The following is an 18,430-nucleotide window of genomic DNA, read 5'->3' as shown; positions in this document are numbered from 1 at the left end:
GAAAAGAACATAAAGAATTTAAACATTTGTAAATATATTTATTATTTTATATTTAATTACTGTTTATCTAACAGTGTAGATATTTGTTAACAAAGCCATAAAGAAAATAATATATAATATAAACTTTATTATAAATAAATACCAAGTTCATTGTGAATAAATGAGGTACAAAATATATAAACTCTTACGCTCTAAGTGGCAAACAATTAAGTCACAAATCATAATTGTTTGTATAAAAATTATGAGCCATGATTGTGAATGTGTAACCTAGTGTGTGTAGAGCATATTTAAAAATGTTCTCATATTGCATACATTTCTGCTTTAATGCAAATGGTGACCTCACTCACCTGTATTTTCCTCTGTACTTTCCTTCAAAAGGTAATCTATGGAAAATCAAGTGGGCCTGAGTTTCTTCAAGAGGTCTACACTCCAGTCACATACCACAACAGGTAATCATGGTCTCTTACATAAATTCCTGTGATCAATGTATCAAGCAAATGTAAGGGTGGTGTCACAGGCTGTTTCCATCTCCTCCGCAGGTCTCCTGATTTCTATGACGAGCTAAAGATTCGTCTTCCAGCCCGTTTAACAGAGAAACACCACTTGCTGTTCACTTTTTACCATATCAGCTGCCAGCAGAAACAGAACCAGACTGGAAGTATGGAGACTCTCATCGGATATTCAGTGAGTGACTGAACAGATTGTGTGTATAAACACTACAGTTCAAAAGGTTGGGGTCAGCAAGATTGAAAAAAGAAGAAAATGAATATACTTTTATTCAGCAAGGATGCAGTAGATTAATCAAAAGTGATAATAAAGACTTTTATAATGTTACAATAGATTTCTACTTCAAATAAATGCCGTTCTTTTGAACTTTCTCAATTCACCAAAGACAAAAAGTGTACATACATGTATACACACAAACACACACTAGAGAGAGTTTCAGTGACATCTACACAAACAAGCAGAGACATAAATGTAAGTGTCATGACTTGAGTTCCTTCCCTGCAGTGGTTACCCATGCTGAACAATGACAGGCTGCAGACTGGACAGCAGTGCCTGCCAATCGTTTTGGACAAGCTTCCTGTGAACTATTCTCTGCATTTCCCAGAGGTACAGTCAACCATTTCACATCTGCCTTTTTTGGATGCCAGTCATTTAATTTTGTAATCTTATATCAATGTCTTATTTAAGCACAGAATATATGACTCTTTTGTGGCTGTGTGTGTTCATTTGTTTGTAGATTGTGCAAATTTGGGTTTTTTATGTTTTCAGAAACTGCCAGCTCAGGTACCTCCAGTTAAGTGGCTGGAGAATCATAAGGGACTGTTCAACCTTGAGCTACAAGTTGTGTCCTCAGTCCAAGCACAGGTGTGTAACACTCTCAGAACTCACTTCCCAGCTGGAAAGACCAACTTATGTTGTGCTTTGAAATGCTAGTGTGCTGATGTTAACTATCAAGATCAATCAGTGTCACATGAAAGACCATGCTGGTCGGCCACCGACAAACCTTTTTCAGCAGAATTTCAAGTATTAAAAATATACTAGTGTTGTGCAAAGGAAATGGACTGACAGGAAGAAGAATGAATTGAATTACAATTTAAGAAAAAATTATTATTAGTTATATCAGTGTTGTTATTGTTAACTAAAATTATTAAGTCATTTTAATTCATTGTAATAAATCTGAAATATAATTAAATATATATAATAACTGAAAAACAAAAATTAGAAATGTTTAAAAAAAATACAAAAAATAACAAGCATGTTGCAAAATTACTAAAGCTAAAATGAAAACTGAAAATATAAAAGTAAAAGCTAATTCAAAATATTAACTTTAATAGTTTATAAATAATACTAAAATAACACTTAAATAACAATTATATTATATTATATTATGTTACATTATATTATATTATATTACATTATATTATTTTTATTATATTATATTATATGAAACCTATTATAAATTAAATACTTGCTTATATAGGTGACATTTCAAACATTTTTAATAATATTATGCAAAGAAAAACTGAAAATATAAAAGTAAAAACTTTAATAGTTTATAAGTAACACTTAACATATATTATATTATATTATATTATATTATAATATATTATATTATATTATATTATATTATATTATATGAAACCTACTATAAATTAACTACCAGCTGCTATAGGTTACATTTCAAACATTTTTAATAATATTATGCAATGGTTTAGAATGGAAAATTTATTTAAGAAGCTGTTGGTTGTTACCAAAAGTAAACGCTAATTCAAAATAATAAATAATACTAAAATAACACTTAAATAACACATTATATTATATAAAACCTACTACTTTAATAGTTTATAAATAACACTTAACATATATTATATTATATTATATTATATTATATTATATTATATAAAACCTACTATAAATTAAATACCAGCTTCTATAGGTGACATTTCAAACATTTTTAATATTATTATGCAATGTTTTGTAATGGAACATTTGTTCCTGTTACCAAATCTTTTTATTTAATCACAGGACAGTCATTTGGAACGTTTCTTTACTCTGTGCCACGCCCTGGAGGGCAAGACCACGTTCCCCATCCGAGTGGGAGATGAGAAGATTTCTGAAAACATGTTTGAGCACGAGCTGAAGCTCAGCATCATCTCGCTGTCCTCCTCCGGCCTGGAGCCGCTTGTGCTTTTTCTCCATCAGGTCCTCGACAAGCTCTTCCGGCTCATCATGCAGCCAATGGTCATCGCTGGACAGACTGGTGCGTTTCCGATAGAAACGTTTGGCTTTTGAATTACACTTACTGGAAAGACAAAAAGTCATGTTTTCAGATTACAAGTACATTCTCTTCGGACATCATACTCATTTGACGTATTGATTTTTGCATACTGTGTAAGCAAGTATGCTTGTTCGAGGGTGTCAGCTGACTTTACAGGGGTTTTAATCTTGTTTTGTGCAGCAAATCTGGCCCAGATTGCCTTTGAGTCAGTGGTGTCAGTTGTCAACAGCCTTCACAACAGTCAAGAGCTGGCGAAGGACCATCAGGGCAGGAACTGTCTCCTAGCAACATACCTGTACTTTGTGTTCCGCTTGCCCGACACACAACATGAAATCCACACCACAGGTACAGTAGGGCTGTGATATCATCTAGACCACCAATGATCTCATTCTTCGCCAATCCAAAGCAATCCGTTTTTATGTGTGGAACAGACTGAGTTTTTAGTGGCTTTAGGACTTACTCTGTTGTTGTCTATCACTGAGCCGAGGCTTATGTTCAACAGGCACAGGAGGTCTGATGGCTCACCCGGAGAGCCGATACAGCACTCTGACTCGCACCACGGCTAACACGGTCGGCTTCATGCTGCTTCAGTCACGGATTCGTTCCAGCAGCAACCCTGATATACCAGCACCACAGAGCCCAGAGGACACAGAGGTCAATAACATTCTAGGAAAGGTACATATATACAAATGCAACATCAACATATCAATTTAAAATTTGAATTGGCCACAGGAAATTTGAAAGAGAATGATAGGAAGAGGAATATGCTAAATCACAGTTCAATGAACTGTATTTAATTTATTAATAAAAAAAAATTAGCAAACCAATTTTGTTATTTTAGTATTATTTAAATATTATAGTATTTATTAGAGCTGCATGATTAATCGTTAAAAGATCACAATCTGGATTCTAACACCCACGTAAACTTATTCTTAAATGACAGCGATTCTCCTGTGTATATTTAACCTTTGACAAAATCACACTGGAACATTCAAATCTGCGTTGGCGCTGCCGCTGAGCCAGTTGTCATGTATAAGTATGAAACAGCTTCTTTTCAACCACAGTATCATTATTTCTGTGTTACAAATATTCAAATTATCACAGAAGTACTGGGATAAAAGTTTATAGCTTGGATATAAACACTGATGTCTACGGTATCGATCAAAATAGAGTGAATCACCTTTTGAAAGTAACCTGACGCTTCAAATTACGTTTGTATTGATTACATCGTTACACCACTAGGTGGCGACAAGTGACTGTTAAAAATGTATTTGTCATTGAATCATTCATTCAAGAGATTCGTTCAAAAACGCTGATTCGTCCAGTAATTAATGAGCTATGAGTTACTGAATCATTCATTCAAACAGATTTTTTTAAATAATTCATTCAAATTGATTAAACATTTTTAAATAGACTGAAGCAATTAACATTTTGTCAGATCATCTAGTAAATTGTTATTTTGTTTAGTTGTCTGTTCAGAATCGTGGGAGAATCGCGATCTCTATTTGAAAGAAAAAAATCGTGATTCTCAATTTATGCAGAATCATGCAGCTCTAGTATTTATAAATCTGAATTAGTGTTTGTTAATATTTTCATTTTTGTTTAATTTTAGTTTAAGCTTTTGCGTTTTTTATTTTTATGTGCATTTTATTAGTCTTCTTTAAATATATCTATTTATTTTCATTTCATTTCATTAGTTTTAGTAATTTTTGCACTTACACTTTATTTCAGTTTTGCTGCCAAGGCATCATTTTTATTTTTATTTTTTTTATTTTTTTGTTTTATTTTTAATAATTTTAGGTTTAGTTAACAACAACAACAACAACAACAAAACAATTCCTTAAATTAAAATTAAAATAAATTTTTTAAAAGGTATTTTTAGTTTTATATGGAATGGTACCCAACACTTCTACATTGCACATATACAGACACTTGGCGTATTTTCTTACTGCTCCCACATTTTGGTTCCTACCAGGGTTTACAAGGCTGTCGCGCGTCAGCAGCTGCAAATATCTCCAATACTTCACAGAGCTCCACAGCAAGCACACGGCCCACAAACAAAAAGGTGACTATTTGCCTTGCCACTTCATTACCTAAGCTGTCTGTCATTTCAGCAGAGGTTGTGTTAAGCAGATTCATCTTTCTTTGTAGTTGTTCCATGAGGAGCTGGCTCTTCAGATGGTGGTCAGCACTGGAGTCTGCAGAGAGAATGTCTACAAATACGCCTGGTTCTTTTTTGAACTTCTTGTAAGATGGTGTTGATTTAAATATGCATATAATGTTGCTGAGCAAACCAACTTTGACTGTCTTTGAAATTTCAAATGCAAGATGTTCTGTAGATATTGTTTGAGGTTTTTTTTCTAGTTCTCATTGTCCATATGTACTCACTCCAGGTGAAGAGCATGAGTCAGCACGTGTCTCAGTTGGATAAGAAGGCAGTCCTTCGTAGGAATCGATTTTCGGACCGCTTCAAAGATGACATCACAACTATTGTCAACGTTGTGACTGCTGAGATTGGGAACATTTTAGTAAAACAGCAAAAGGTGATTGAATCCATCTGAAAATATCAAGATCTGACTCAAGAACTGTTTAGTGACTCAGTAAACATGGAGCAGTTGAGAAAAACAAGAGGTCCGATCTTTTGGAGGAATGTTATTTGTCAGTGATAATGAGAAGAGATGTGTGTGTTTATTTGTCCTCAGGAGTTGGAGCAGGCAGAGAAGGTTAATGTCAGCCTGGCTTTCTTCCTGTATGACCTGATGTCTCTGATGGACCGAGGCTTTGTGTTTCAGCTTGTGAAGAATTACTGCAACCAGGTACTGCAGCTCATCTCATTTTCTAATCGTTATCTTAATAGCAAGAAATCATTCACAACTGCTCGGTTCAGTGAACATCACAAGCATGTCCGGCATGAACCTTTCAGGCATGACTTTTGAAGTAAAGCAGTGCAGAACAATATTTTAATGTGAATACAGAATTAGTTGAAAATTAGTTCAAAAACTTTTGATTACCGGTCAAAAGTTTTTGAACGATAAGATTTTTTTAATGTTTTTAAAAGAAGACTCTTCTGCTCACCAAGGCTTCATTTATTCGATCCGAAATACAGCAAAAACAGTAATATTGTGAAATATTTTTACAATTAAAATAAGAATAAATGTTTTCTATTTGAATATATTTTAAAATACAATTTATTTCTGTGTTGGCAAAGCTGAATTTTCAGCATCATTACTCCAGTCTTCAGTGTCACATGATCCTTCAGGAATCATTCTAATATGCTGATTTGCTGCTCAAGAAACATTTATTATTATTATTATTATTATTATTAATGTTGAAAACAGTTGTACAATATTTTTTTTTTCAGGATTATTTGATGAATAGAAAGTTCAAAAGAACAGCATTTATCTGAAATATAAAGCTTTTGCAACATTATAAATGTCTATACTGTCACTTTTGATCAATTTAATGCATCCTTGCAGAATAAAAGTATTAATTTCTTTAATTTCTTTCCAAGAATAAATAAATGAAATAACTCTTAATGACCCCAAACTTTTGAACGGTAGTGATAATGTTACAAAAGCTTTCTATTTCAGATAAATGCTGTTATTTTGAAATTTCTATTCATCAAATAATCCTGAAACTGTTTTCAACATTGATAATAATAATAATAAATGTTTCTTGAGCAGCAAATCGGCATTTTAGAATGATTCCTGAAGGATCATGTGACACTGAAGACTGGAGTAATGATGCTGAAAATTCAGCTTTGCCAACACAGAAATAAATTGCATTTTAAATTATATTCAAATAGAAAATTTGTTATTTTAAATTGTAAAAATATTTCACAGTATTACTGTTTTTGCTGTATTTTGGATCAAATAAATGAAGCCTTGGTGAGCAGAAGAGACTTCTTTTAAAAACATTTAAAAATCTTACCGTTCAAAAACTTTTGAGCGAGAGAGAGAGAGAGAGAGATGAAACAGCTTCACAAACAGTCTTTTCAACCACACAGTATCATTTCTGTGTTACAAATATTCATATTACACAGAAGAACTGGGATACAAGTTTATAGTTTGGATATAAACACTGATGTCAATGGAAGTGATCAAAATAGAGTGACCTTTTGAAAGTGACCTGACACTTCAAATTACATCATTACGCCACCAGATGGCGACAAGTGACTGTTAAAAATGTATTTGTCATTGAAACATTTAAGAGATTTGTTTAAAAAATGCTGATTCATCCAGTAATGAAACAAGTGAAGTGAGTGAGTCATTGAATCATTCATTTTTTAAATAGTTCATTCAGATTCATTAAAGATTTTAAATAGACTGCAGCAATTAACATTTGTCAGAACCTCTCATAAATTACGTTGTTTAGTTGTCTGTTCAGAATCGTGGAAGAATCGCGATCTCTGTTTGAAACCAAAAAATTGTGGTTCTCAATTTATCCAGAATCGTCCAGCTCTAGATAGATGGATAGATGGGTGGATGGATGGATAGATAGACAGATAAAATATTAACTAAATTTTTACAATTAAATTTAGTTTTGAATTTGAAATATACATATAAATTTATATTTGTTTTTGCTTTGCTAGACAAATTTTAGGAGAAAGAGGGGGAATGTGATCAGGACATGTTGCAGACTGGACTCAATCCTGCATCACCTGCTTGAGCCCCACTAATTAATATCTTTAGCATTAATATGTAAATAATTTTCTCTTTTTTTTCTCAGATGGCAGCAAAGAGTGTGAACATGGCGACTTTGATCAGTATGAGGTTAGAGTTTTTGAGGATCCTGTGCAGTCATGAGCACTACCTCAACCTCAGCCTGTTCTTCAGCAGCCCCGCCTCCGCCCCCGCCTCCCCGTCACCGTCCGTCTCCTCACAGGTCAGTAAAAAAACAACATTATTCTGCAGTGTTGTGTCTCTGTTATGACTGATCTAATACTCAGTGTTTGGAAACAATGAGTATGCAAATAAAATCATCTGTCTCTGTCACCAGACCTCCAGCTCATGCAGTTTTCAGGACAATAAGATCTCAGCCATGTTTGACCTGTCGCAGGACTTTAAGCAACGGCATTACTTGACCGGACTGCTGCTGACCGAACTCAGTACTGCAGTGGACATGGAGTCAGAGGGGTCGGTCATATTTAATATGTGGCACAAAAGTGACAACAACTGTTTAGTGATTTTTTTTTTTTTTTTCAAGAGTGCATTTAACAAGCTAATAATTATGTTTTATGTACGTGTGTAGAGGGAGAGTTCAACAAAAGGCCATTAATGCCACATACAGCTTACTGTGCGCTCACGATCTGGACCAGCGCTGCTCAAGGCCAGAGGTCAAGGCCAAGATTGCTGCTCTCTACCTCCCTCTAGTGGGCATCATCATTGACTCCATCAATTATCTTGATTTCACAGGTACTGCCTTACACAAGTCTAGTTGTTAATCTCAGTTAGACTTAATAGTTGCTTTTAGGCAGTGGGCCAGAGAGCTCCAGTATGGTGGTGCATGATGGAAGTTTAAAATGGATTATGCTTTTCAGACCTGTGGTTTATATGTGAGCGTATGTGTTTTCTTCACAGTATCTGACTCTCGTGGCAGTAAAGGAAAGTCCGGTGGACCTGAGGAGGACCCTGACAATGTCACTCCCATCAATCAGTCTGTTGCCATGGCAATCGCTGGAAATCCTTTCAACACCTTGGCAAGAAATGCACTGGCTTCTGTGACCTCTGTGGTATGAACAAGGTTTTTAAATAGCATGAATATTATATTAATATATATTTAATAACATAATTGACATGATAAATAAATGGAAATAATTGTATTATATGAGAAGTATGTGGAGTGATTAGTGTTTTATGTATTATTTATATACTATTATAGTATTTATTAAAATTTTGAAATAACTTTTATTTTTTCAGATTTCACTTTAATTTTAGTTTACATTTTAGTAAGTTTATGTGCCTTTGTCATTTTTATTATGTTTGTTTTATATTTGTATTTTCTATTTATTTTTAATAATTTTAGATCTTCAACTTTTCTAATTTTCTTTCAAGTTTGTTTATATTATTTATATTTTATCTCAGCTTTAGTTCAATTAAGGAAAATCATTTTTAATAGTTTTAGTTGTTAGTTTACAAGAATAGTTTACAACACTAGGAGTGATATGAGAGTTAACTTTTAGCATACAAAATATTTTACTGTGATTGACCAATCAGAATTAAGTATTCCAGAGAGCCATATAATATGTATGGATATTTGTCTATTTATCCAAGATATTCCAAAGAAACAGTAATTCCCATTTGAATATTCTTTGACAATCTCTCTTTGTCCAGACGGGAAAAACTAGCAACATGTTGACAGCAGAGACCAGCCGCAATCTGCTCATGTGCTTCCTGTGGATTATCAAGAATGCAGACCAGAATCTGATCCAGCGCTGGACCGTGGACATGCCTTCCTCTCAGCTGAGCCGTCTGCTGGAACTCCTCGCCATCTGCATCTCCTGCTTTGAGTACAGGGTAAAAACACATTAGTCACTGCAGAATCATTCGGTGACCTTCTAGAACCATTTACCCGGATGTATTTTGATTTGAACAGGAAGGTATCTTCTGGATGGCCTTTCTGATGTCATTTTCACGTGATGTATTGTTTGTGTGTAGGGGAAGCAAAGTTCTGATAAGGTGAGCACACAGGCCCTGCAGAAGTCTCAGCAGGCTAAGGCGCGTCTGGAGGAGGTTCTGCTGGGAGGGTATGGAGCCAGAGGAGAAATGATGAAAAGGGTGGGAGGTGAGCTGCATCTCATGTTTTACTTTCTATCTTAGCCTTTAAAGGGATAGTTCACCCAAAAATGGAAATTCTGTCATCATTTACTTTCTCTCATTTCGCCCCAAACCTGTGTGACTTTCTCCCATGGAGCACAAAATAATGGGGCTGTCATGCATCATACAAGATTTTAGTACAATAAACATTGTGCTTGTTTGTTTTATTTCTCATATCTTTTTAGATAACTGGTATCAGTCTTAGGCAGGTTTTGCTTGCCAGTAGTTTGCCGGGTCTTCTTGGGTAAATGGAAAACCTACTTAAAGAGTTTGTTCCACATTATTAAGCAAGTCACATTTCTCATGCAATATGGGGAGGAAGAAAGATCTTTCTGAAGATGGAAAGCATGAAGTGGTGCAATGTCTTGCAAAAGGCATGAAAACAACTAATATTTTGCGAAATCTGAACAGAGATTGTCAAACTGTCATAAGATTTGTGAGTAATTTAAAACACAGAAGAACCTGGTCAGATAAAGTCTGATTGTGAAATGCATTGTAACCTCTGTGGTATGAACAAAGTTTTTAAATAGCATGAATATTATATTATATTATATTATATTATATTATACAATTAATTAATAACAGTTGACATGATAAATAAATGGACATAAATAATTTTATTATATGAGAAGTATGTGGAGTGATCAGTGTTTTTAGTATTATTTATATACTATTATAGTATTTATTAATTTTTAAATAGCTTTTATTTTTTCAGGTTTCACTTTGATTTTAGTTTACATTTTAATATGTTTATGTGCCTTTGTCATTTTTATTAGGTTTGTTTATAATAATTGTAATTTTATAATAATTTTAGATCTTCAACTTTATTTAATTTCTTTGGTTCGGAGTGGCTGAAATGCAACTGAATGGAGAGGTTCTTGAGACTCCAGAGACATTTAAATAAATGTATTTATTTAATTTAAATGTATTTATTAATTTAAATAAATGTATTTATTTGTAAGTAAATTGTACATATAAATACATATGTACAAAGTAGTTCATATAACTTTACATGCACTGTTTTTGAAACCATACGGTAACTTTGTATTTGCATACTTTCTAAGTTTGTATTTATTTAGTTACTGTAGTACTGTAAATCTGGCCCCATTCTCCATTCGCTTTCATTATATGTTGCAGGATATTTATAAAAAAAAGTTCCCTTTTGTTCTCTACAGCATAAAGAAAGTCATCCGGGTTTTTGAAACCACAAGCAGATGAATAAATAATGACAGAAATATTCCTTTAACTGCAGTGGGGACAGTTACTGTTGGCCCATTGAATAATATATTATTTGTTTTCCACAATGCACTAAAATAATTTTTCATTTCACGTAAAATGCTGTCTAATTTTACATGTTTACAGTCCGCAGACTTCCTTGTTTAGATATTTTCTAAATATGTCCCGTCTTGGTGTGTTGGCTGTGTGTTGTGCAAGGTAACGACCGGACGCTGGGTCAGAGAGAGAACCTACGCTGGAGGAAAGACCTTACACAGTGGCGCCAGACAAACGACAGGCAGGACAAGTGAGCGTAAAATAGTACCATCATTTCATGGTTCACATCTGTTTAACCTGCAGCACTTCTCTTTCATTGTTGGTTCTAGTTCTCCATGGCCCTAATCTACTACAAAAATTGAGCTTTTTTTGTTTTGGTTACTGTCTTGTTATTGTTGTTTCCTCAGATCCAAAGCAGAGCTAGATCAGGAGGCCATAATCAGTGGTAACCTGGCAACTGAGACCACCCTCATAGTCCTTGACCTACTGGAGATGATTGTACAGGTAACGGAGAACTCTCACAATGGACCCAAAACATATTTGGAGATTTTAGGATGAATAAATATTTTATATTCTACTTTCAGGCAGTTCCTCTGGCGGACTGTAAGGATAATGTGGTTGGTGGAGTGCTGAGAGTTCTGCTGCACTCTCTCACCTGTAATCAGAGCACCACCTTCCTGTCGCACTGTTTCAGCACCCTACGGGCTCTCATTGTAAAGGTACTGTCATGTGCAGTTGTTCAGCTGACAGTACACACCAATTCTTTTTCAAATGTGCTAAAATTGAATTTGTTTTTATAACTAATATAAGAGCATTTCCTTGTGGTTTATTTTAGTGTAACTCATTCATTCTAAATCATATAGCTGTAGGCTAGATCAGGGTTGGTTGTCTACAGGGTTAATTTCATAATTGAGATGAATGAGAATTGAATGCCAAGTTGAAGAAAACCTTTTTTTTTTCTGTGTCAAAACAAAAATTAGACTCCACCCCCAACAAAAATGCTAAAATAAGATATTTAAAATATGAGGTCAAACCAGGGAACCAGTTATTTTTTGATATAGTTTTAAAAGTCTGTGATAAATTATGCCACTTGGCTGACATAATTTATGAAAAGAGTGTGGGTGTTTATGAACATTTACCTCTACATATACAGACGCACATTTAAGAAGTATATTAAAAGGCTGTAAGCACTATAGATGGTGAGGGGAGAAATGCACCTTCCTACCTTAATATTCAGTTTGGCAGTCAATCAATCCTTATTGGTCCAATCCAGTCCATATTTTTCAGTAGCTGGTTCTTAAAATATTACATTTGGGACCACCCAGTCTTGTGGATGATACAAAATAAAATATAATAATAATAATAATAATTTTGATGTACAATAATAACTATATGATTATATATATATATTTATTAAATAAAAAGACAAATTAAAACAAATTAAGATTAAGCAAAAACTAAAAAAGTCAGACTGTGTAAGTGATTAAAGTATAAAAAACTATTTTAAATTAATCACTACTGTTCAAAAGTTTAGGGTCAGTAAGAATTTTAGAAAAAACATTTTAAAATATATTAAAATAGAAAACAAAATGTATTATTTCACAATAGTACTGTTTTTGGTTACACTTTATTTTAATTTGTCCTTGTTACAGTGTAATTACACATTTAAATACTGAGTAATATTAATTAACTACATGTACTTACTGTAGGGCTAGAGTTTGGATTAGGTTTGGTTTAGGGTTAGTTGCATGTAATTATGCATAATTTATATTTATTACTATAGTTACTACATGTAACGTAATAAAGACACTGTAAAATAAAGTGTTTCCCTGTTTTTACTGTTTTTGATCAAATAAATGCAGCCTTAATTGGTGAGCATAAGAGACAAACTTTTGAACGGTAGTGTAAACAGTATCACAATCATATTAATTGTAAAAATAATTATAACAGACAATTTTTCAGTTTGTTAATTCTCTCCTGTATCAGAGTTGGCTGGCAAAATTGCATAAATTTAGTCATGAATTAACAAAATGTGATTATCGAATGTCTTTTATCCAAGAACCTAAGCTTTCAGTTGCACCTAAAATAATGTTTGTTCCACTAGAGATATTCACCACCGTACCAACCAACCCATCTCTCCTTCCTGTAATCATGTAATATATGTTATATTGAATATATCCCTGATACAGTAATGTTTTTTCAGTTTGGCGACCTGTTGTTTGAGGAGGAGGCCGAGCAGTGTGCAGACCTGTGTCAGAAGGTTCTTCATTACTGCAGCAGCTGTGTGGACGGCAACAGGAGTCAAGCTTGTGCTACGCTCTACCTGATCATGAGATACAGCTACAGCTCTGCTAGTGTAAGTCGCCATATAACAGACCACTCATTACCTCCCCTGATGAAAAATCTAGTATTGCTGGTATGTTTTGTATACTGGGACCAGTATGCGATGGTCTCTAGCATGGAAAGCGGGAGACAAGCTCAGTTTTGCTTGAGAACAGCATGACTATGCTGGTCCACCAGCTAGACCAGCACTATAACCAACACAAACCACTCTGGATCAACATTCATGCTGGATTTTTCAGCAGGGTCTATTGCCAAATAAATAAAACCACTTCCACCTTGTCTTTTCTTCGTTAAAATGATGCAGACGTAACATTGACAACACTCTCTGAAATGTTATTCTTCTCTATGTCTGTCTGTCGGCTGATAACACGAGCCTGTCGCTGCTGGTTGGCCATCTCTCTGTATGCACCAGGCTGATGGCTGGAGTATTTCCTCTGTTTACTCAATTTCTCACCCCCCCTCAGCCCTCCCCTACCAGATGGCCATGTTGTTTGCCATCTCATTCATCTTTAATGGGGAAAGGATGGATTTCTCTCCCTGTCTGTCTGTTTGTTTGCTTGTTTGGTTTGTAAAAGGCTCCAGCAGTCGTTCCTGTCGTTAGTGTAACCTTGAATAAGTCATGTTGATTCCTTTTAGTGACAGGCTGTCTTTTCCCCCTCTCTGCTTTGTGTTTTTATGTTTCCTAAGGCCTTTTCTCACATTAGATTAAATGGTGAAAACAGTGAAGTCAAGTTTCAGGACAAATTCAGAATTAATCTTCTTAGCAGTGCCGATGTTGAGTCGTTCTTCACGGCAAAACTGACCTAGATGCGATATTGGCGACATCCAGAGATGCCTCACGCATACGCTCAATTTAACATAATGGTGCCATTGAAATGATCCATTGGCAATTATACAGGGGTTAATGGGGGATCATTTTGCAGTTTCCTGATGCTAAGCAAGATGGATGGAGCATTTTCAGCCCCTGGCTCAAGCCTCCCTTGGAATCAATGATCTGAGACTATGACAGCAATGGCCGACCGCGCCTGGCAGTGTGGCGTTTCCTTTCACAGCCTAACACCTGTATCTGACAATGTAACCTTCAATAACCTCAGCAGGGCCAACCCAGATAAATGACATGGCTCTGGTTGACAGGAACTGCTGGGGGAAGGGCTGTTTTCTAAATGGGAAACCTCAGGCAGTAATCAGACCTCTGTTGTCATGATGCTTTGGACATTCATACATTGAAACAAGACTTGAAATGAAAGTGGTCCATACACTGTATTCCACATTTTCTGCAGTAATATGATAGTTTTGCATGAAGAAAAGACCTTAATTTAAGTTGAGAACCATATGAAAACCTGGCATTATTGAATATGCATAAATGCAAATGAGATTTGAAAGTTATGGCAGAGATTGCCAGTGAATAACAACTTAAATTTTAAAGAATTTAAATTTATTTGGTAAACTAATCTTTTAAAGGCCAATTCACACCGCGCCGACAGACGGCAACAGACACTTTGTCGGGTTTTGTTGGATCAGTGTGTTACCTCTGTCGGAGTTTGTTGGCATCTGTCGGAGCTTGTTTTTTTCCGAACGTACTGAATCGGATTTAGAATGTCTGAGAAGTGACGTGCTGTAATCTGGTGACTGTCGGTGTTGGTCTGTGTCTGTCGGTGCAGTGTGAATTGGCCTTAAGAAATCAATATTTTTGCCACAGAGAAAGCTGTTGGCATTCTCATCAATCTCAATAGAGTGCCACTGTGAGGTTCTGAAAGTAAAAATGGGTATATGCTTTTGTTGAAGACATCAGCACGCATTATTTATTTTAATTTTTTTGGAAGGGACTATGTATAATATTAAACATAAATATTTCCTTTGATGCTATGTACCAGAGTTGGCACAATAGCTAATTTTCATCTACAGTCCCAGTTTAACATGTGTTTTTAAATAATTTTTAACAACTGAATTTCTGGTGAAAACTACATTACTGATGATTCTACTAATGATTCTGCAAGGAAATCTCCACTGATCAGAGAAACGAAACGGATCGTGCAAAATGAACACTTTTTTTCCCCCCTCACTTTATTTATACATTTTTAAGTATTACAAAATGTTTCAATATTTCAAAAATACAGTTTAAATAACATTTTAACGTAAATATGTATAAATAAACGGATATCCAAATAAAAAATAGTAAACTAAGAAACTATCAAAATAAAAGATGCAATCAATTATCCCCAAGTAGTGAAGCGCAATTAGTTATCCCCAAAAAAAATACACACAAATTCACCCTCCCCCCCAAATGAACACTTTTGCAAATGTAATCGATTTGTATATCTCCATCGTTTTTAATTTAATTGTCATTTGCAATGCTTATTGTAATTGTAGGTCTTTCCCTCCTTAAAGGCCTTGTAGTCTTGTAATTTTTTTTTATTTTATTTTTTTCTTCAAATCAAAGTTTGTAATGTGACTCGCCTAGTATCTTGTTGTTTTGCTTCATGGCTTATAACACTTTAACAAAAAGTTAAATTTTTGGTAACACTTTACAATAATGTTTATTAGTTAACATGAACTAATAATGAACTGCACTTATACAGCATTTATTAATCTTTGTTAATGTTAATTTCAACATTTACTGATACATTATTAAAATCTTGTTAACATTAGTTAATGCACTGTGAACTAACATGAACAAACAATGAACAACTGTATTTTCATTAACTAACATTAACAAAGATTAGTAAATACAGTAACAAATGTATTGCTCGTGGTTAGTTCATGTTAATTAATACATTAACTAATGTTTAATTAATGGACCTTATTTTAAAGTGTTACCAATTTTTTTTTAAAATTCCTATGTGAAAAGGGATTGGGGAAAAATACTTTCAGAACCAAGGCAGCCGAAAAGTTGAGCAGGCGCTGTTGTACTCATGGCCTTTTGCTGGCACAGGTCCCAAGTATGTGACCTGCACGCTGCCATCATTGCTCATGGGGCCACAGAATTTTTTGAGCTTGGATTGAGTTCTCCAGAGTAGTTAGTCAGTTAGTCTTTCTACATTTTGAATGGCTGTATATTTTTTTTGTGCTAGACTTTGTAGTTACAACATTGACCAGCAGGGGCTAGCTGTATTAGGGTAAAATTAGCCAAACCTTGACCTCTTGTTTTTTGCCTTTGCAGAATTTCTCCAGAGTCAAAATGCAAGTGACAATGTCTTTGGCCTCGTTGGTCGGCAAGTCTTCAGACATCCATGAGGAGTACCTACGCCGCTCTTTCAGAACTATCCTTGCATATGCAGAAGAGGACATGGAAATGCAGTCTACACAGCTGCCCTCACAGGTAAAACTTTGGCCTAAAGTTTAAACCTTTAGACATCCAGCCCAATCAATACGTAATGTATACTAAACATTTTTAGATCATCTGTTGGTTCATTGTTCAGTGGTTTCTATCTCCACAGGTGGATGAACTCTTGAGGAACCTAAACAGTATTCTCTCAGATACAGTAAAAATGAAGGAGTTCCAGAAAGATCCTGAGATGCTCATGGACCTCATGTATAGGTACACATTTTCTTCTGCAGCTAAAACCAAGTCTGCGTCTGCCTTTGGAATCCCAGGCCTGTGGTTTTTTTTTCTCTGCTTCCTATTTTGCTGTGGTTTGTACTGTTTGTCCACTGTTTTTGGACTTACCATAGTAACCAAGTGGCACATTTGAGCCCTGCAGTGTGCCTCGCATGTGTAATAACTTGAGGGAAAATGCCAGTCCACACTTTTCTTTGATATTATGAACAAAATTGTATTTATTTCCTCAGAGCATTAATCTACAGTTTGCTTTGGTTGCAGGATCGCAAAGGGTTACCAGACCTCTCCAGACCTGCGTCTAACCTGGCTCCAAAACATGGCAGAGAAGCACAACGGCAGGAAGTGTTTTACAGAGTCAGCCATGTGTCTGATCCATGCCGCGGCCCTGGTGGCTGAATATCTCAGCATGCTGGAGGATCACAAATACTTGCCTGTGGGCAGCGTCACCTTTCAAGTGAGTTATTATCGTGAGTAGGAAACGCTTGAATCGGCTCCCTTTCCGAAAAACAACAGTAGGCGTGAATTATGTCTAGGCTGCTCTTCGAACCCTCACACAAGGCTCGGTCTGAATGAGATCCATGTCCGACTGTGGTAAATAATTGTCTCTCCCCACCAGAACATCTCTCCTAATGTGCTGGAGGAGTCTGCAGTCTCAGACGACATATTGTCTCCAGACGAGGATGGGGTTTGCTCGGGACGCTACTTCACAGAAAATGGCCTAGTTGGGCTTCTGGAACAGGCTGCTGAGCTATTCAGCAATGTGAGTTATCCTGGAGTGAGGCGCCAAAGACATAATCCAAATTAGCAGCCCATTTTCTTTTATGCTACTCCATATTTTTTTCTGTCCTATGGTACTACTACTACTATATATATATATATATATATATATATATATATATATATATATATATTTAGATATAACTATTAATAGAAGTTAATTTATATTAATATATAATACAATATTTTTATTAATATATACTTTCTTTTTTTCTGTCCTATGGTACTACTTATGGTATTATATATATATATATATATATACACACACTGTGTGTGTAATTTGATTTATAATATTTATTATTTAATTTTTACATATTTTATATTAAACATGATTACATATCTCCTTGTATCTTACCTTATTAAATCTTATATATACAATATATTATTGTTCATTACTGTTTATCATTGTTCACTTACAGGGCGGGTTGTACGAGGCAGTTAATGAGGTGTACAAGGTAATCGTGCCTATACTTGAGGCCCACAGAGATTTCCGGAAGCTCGCTTCCACACATGACAAGCTCCAAAGGGCTTTTGAGAACATCATTCAAAAGGTAAAGCATACACATGACATGTCCTCCTACATGAGTCTGCCAGGCAGGAAGAAGCTGTCTAATGTGATCAACTATATGTATGTGGGCAGTTGTGTAGAAATAGGGAAGTCGATGTGTTGTGACATGCTATACTTGATCTAAAACGGCACTTAGCTGTTATTTAATAGTTACTATACATTGTTTTCATGAGAACATATTATTGAAACATTATATAGAATATGTGTACTTTTAATTTTAAAGACTGAATTAGTATTTTCTGGTAAACTTTGTTCCAATCATCTTTGTTTTATTTAAATCTTCGAAAAATAATTTTTCAAGTCATTAAAAG

At 34.9% G+C, this 18,430-nt stretch overlaps 1 protein-coding gene across 5 annotated transcripts in view; it reads left to right on the top strand.

The window, feature by feature from the left end:
* The window catches only part of dock8 (dedicator of cytokinesis 8), a 52,522-nt gene that overhangs the window by 27,044 nt on the left and 7,048 nt on the right, over positions 1-18,430 (top strand). For all 5 annotated transcript variants that reach the window (XM_051901836.1, XM_051901837.1, XM_051901838.1 and 2 more), the window contains 26 exons: positions 379-449; positions 540-684; positions 1,012-1,113; positions 1,276-1,371; positions 2,533-2,767; positions 2,966-3,130; positions 3,288-3,460; positions 4,761-4,850; positions 4,937-5,032; positions 5,179-5,328; positions 5,488-5,601; positions 7,514-7,669; positions 7,784-7,920; positions 8,036-8,199; positions 8,365-8,516; positions 9,118-9,300; positions 9,442-9,568; positions 11,035-11,122; positions 11,280-11,376; positions 11,457-11,591; positions 13,076-13,228; positions 16,376-16,534; positions 16,653-16,753; positions 17,036-17,228; positions 17,391-17,534; positions 17,971-18,102. In XM_051901836.1, the coding sequence (XP_051757796.1) occupies positions 379-449; positions 540-684; positions 1,012-1,113; positions 1,276-1,371; positions 2,533-2,767; positions 2,966-3,130; positions 3,288-3,460; positions 4,761-4,850; positions 4,937-5,032; positions 5,179-5,328; positions 5,488-5,601; positions 7,514-7,669; positions 7,784-7,920; positions 8,036-8,199; positions 8,365-8,516; positions 9,118-9,300; positions 9,442-9,568; positions 11,035-11,122; positions 11,280-11,376; positions 11,457-11,591; positions 13,076-13,228; positions 16,376-16,534; positions 16,653-16,753; positions 17,036-17,228; positions 17,391-17,534; positions 17,971-18,102 (3,558 nt within the window). The remainder of the gene's footprint in view (positions 1-378; positions 450-539; positions 685-1,011; positions 1,114-1,275; positions 1,372-2,532; positions 2,768-2,965; positions 3,131-3,287; positions 3,461-4,760; positions 4,851-4,936; positions 5,033-5,178; positions 5,329-5,487; positions 5,602-7,513; positions 7,670-7,783; positions 7,921-8,035; positions 8,200-8,364; positions 8,517-9,117; positions 9,301-9,441; positions 9,569-11,034; positions 11,123-11,279; positions 11,377-11,456; positions 11,592-13,075; positions 13,229-16,375; positions 16,535-16,652; positions 16,754-17,035; positions 17,229-17,390; positions 17,535-17,970; positions 18,103-18,430) is intronic.

This window comes from Ctenopharyngodon idella, chromosome 8 (genome assembly GCF_019924925.1).
Source record: "Ctenopharyngodon idella isolate HZGC_01 chromosome 8, HZGC01, whole genome shotgun sequence".
NCBI classification, from domain to species: Eukaryota; Metazoa; Chordata; class Actinopteri; order Cypriniformes; family Xenocyprididae; genus Ctenopharyngodon; species Ctenopharyngodon idella.
This window is presented reverse-complemented; position numbering and strand designations above follow the sequence as displayed.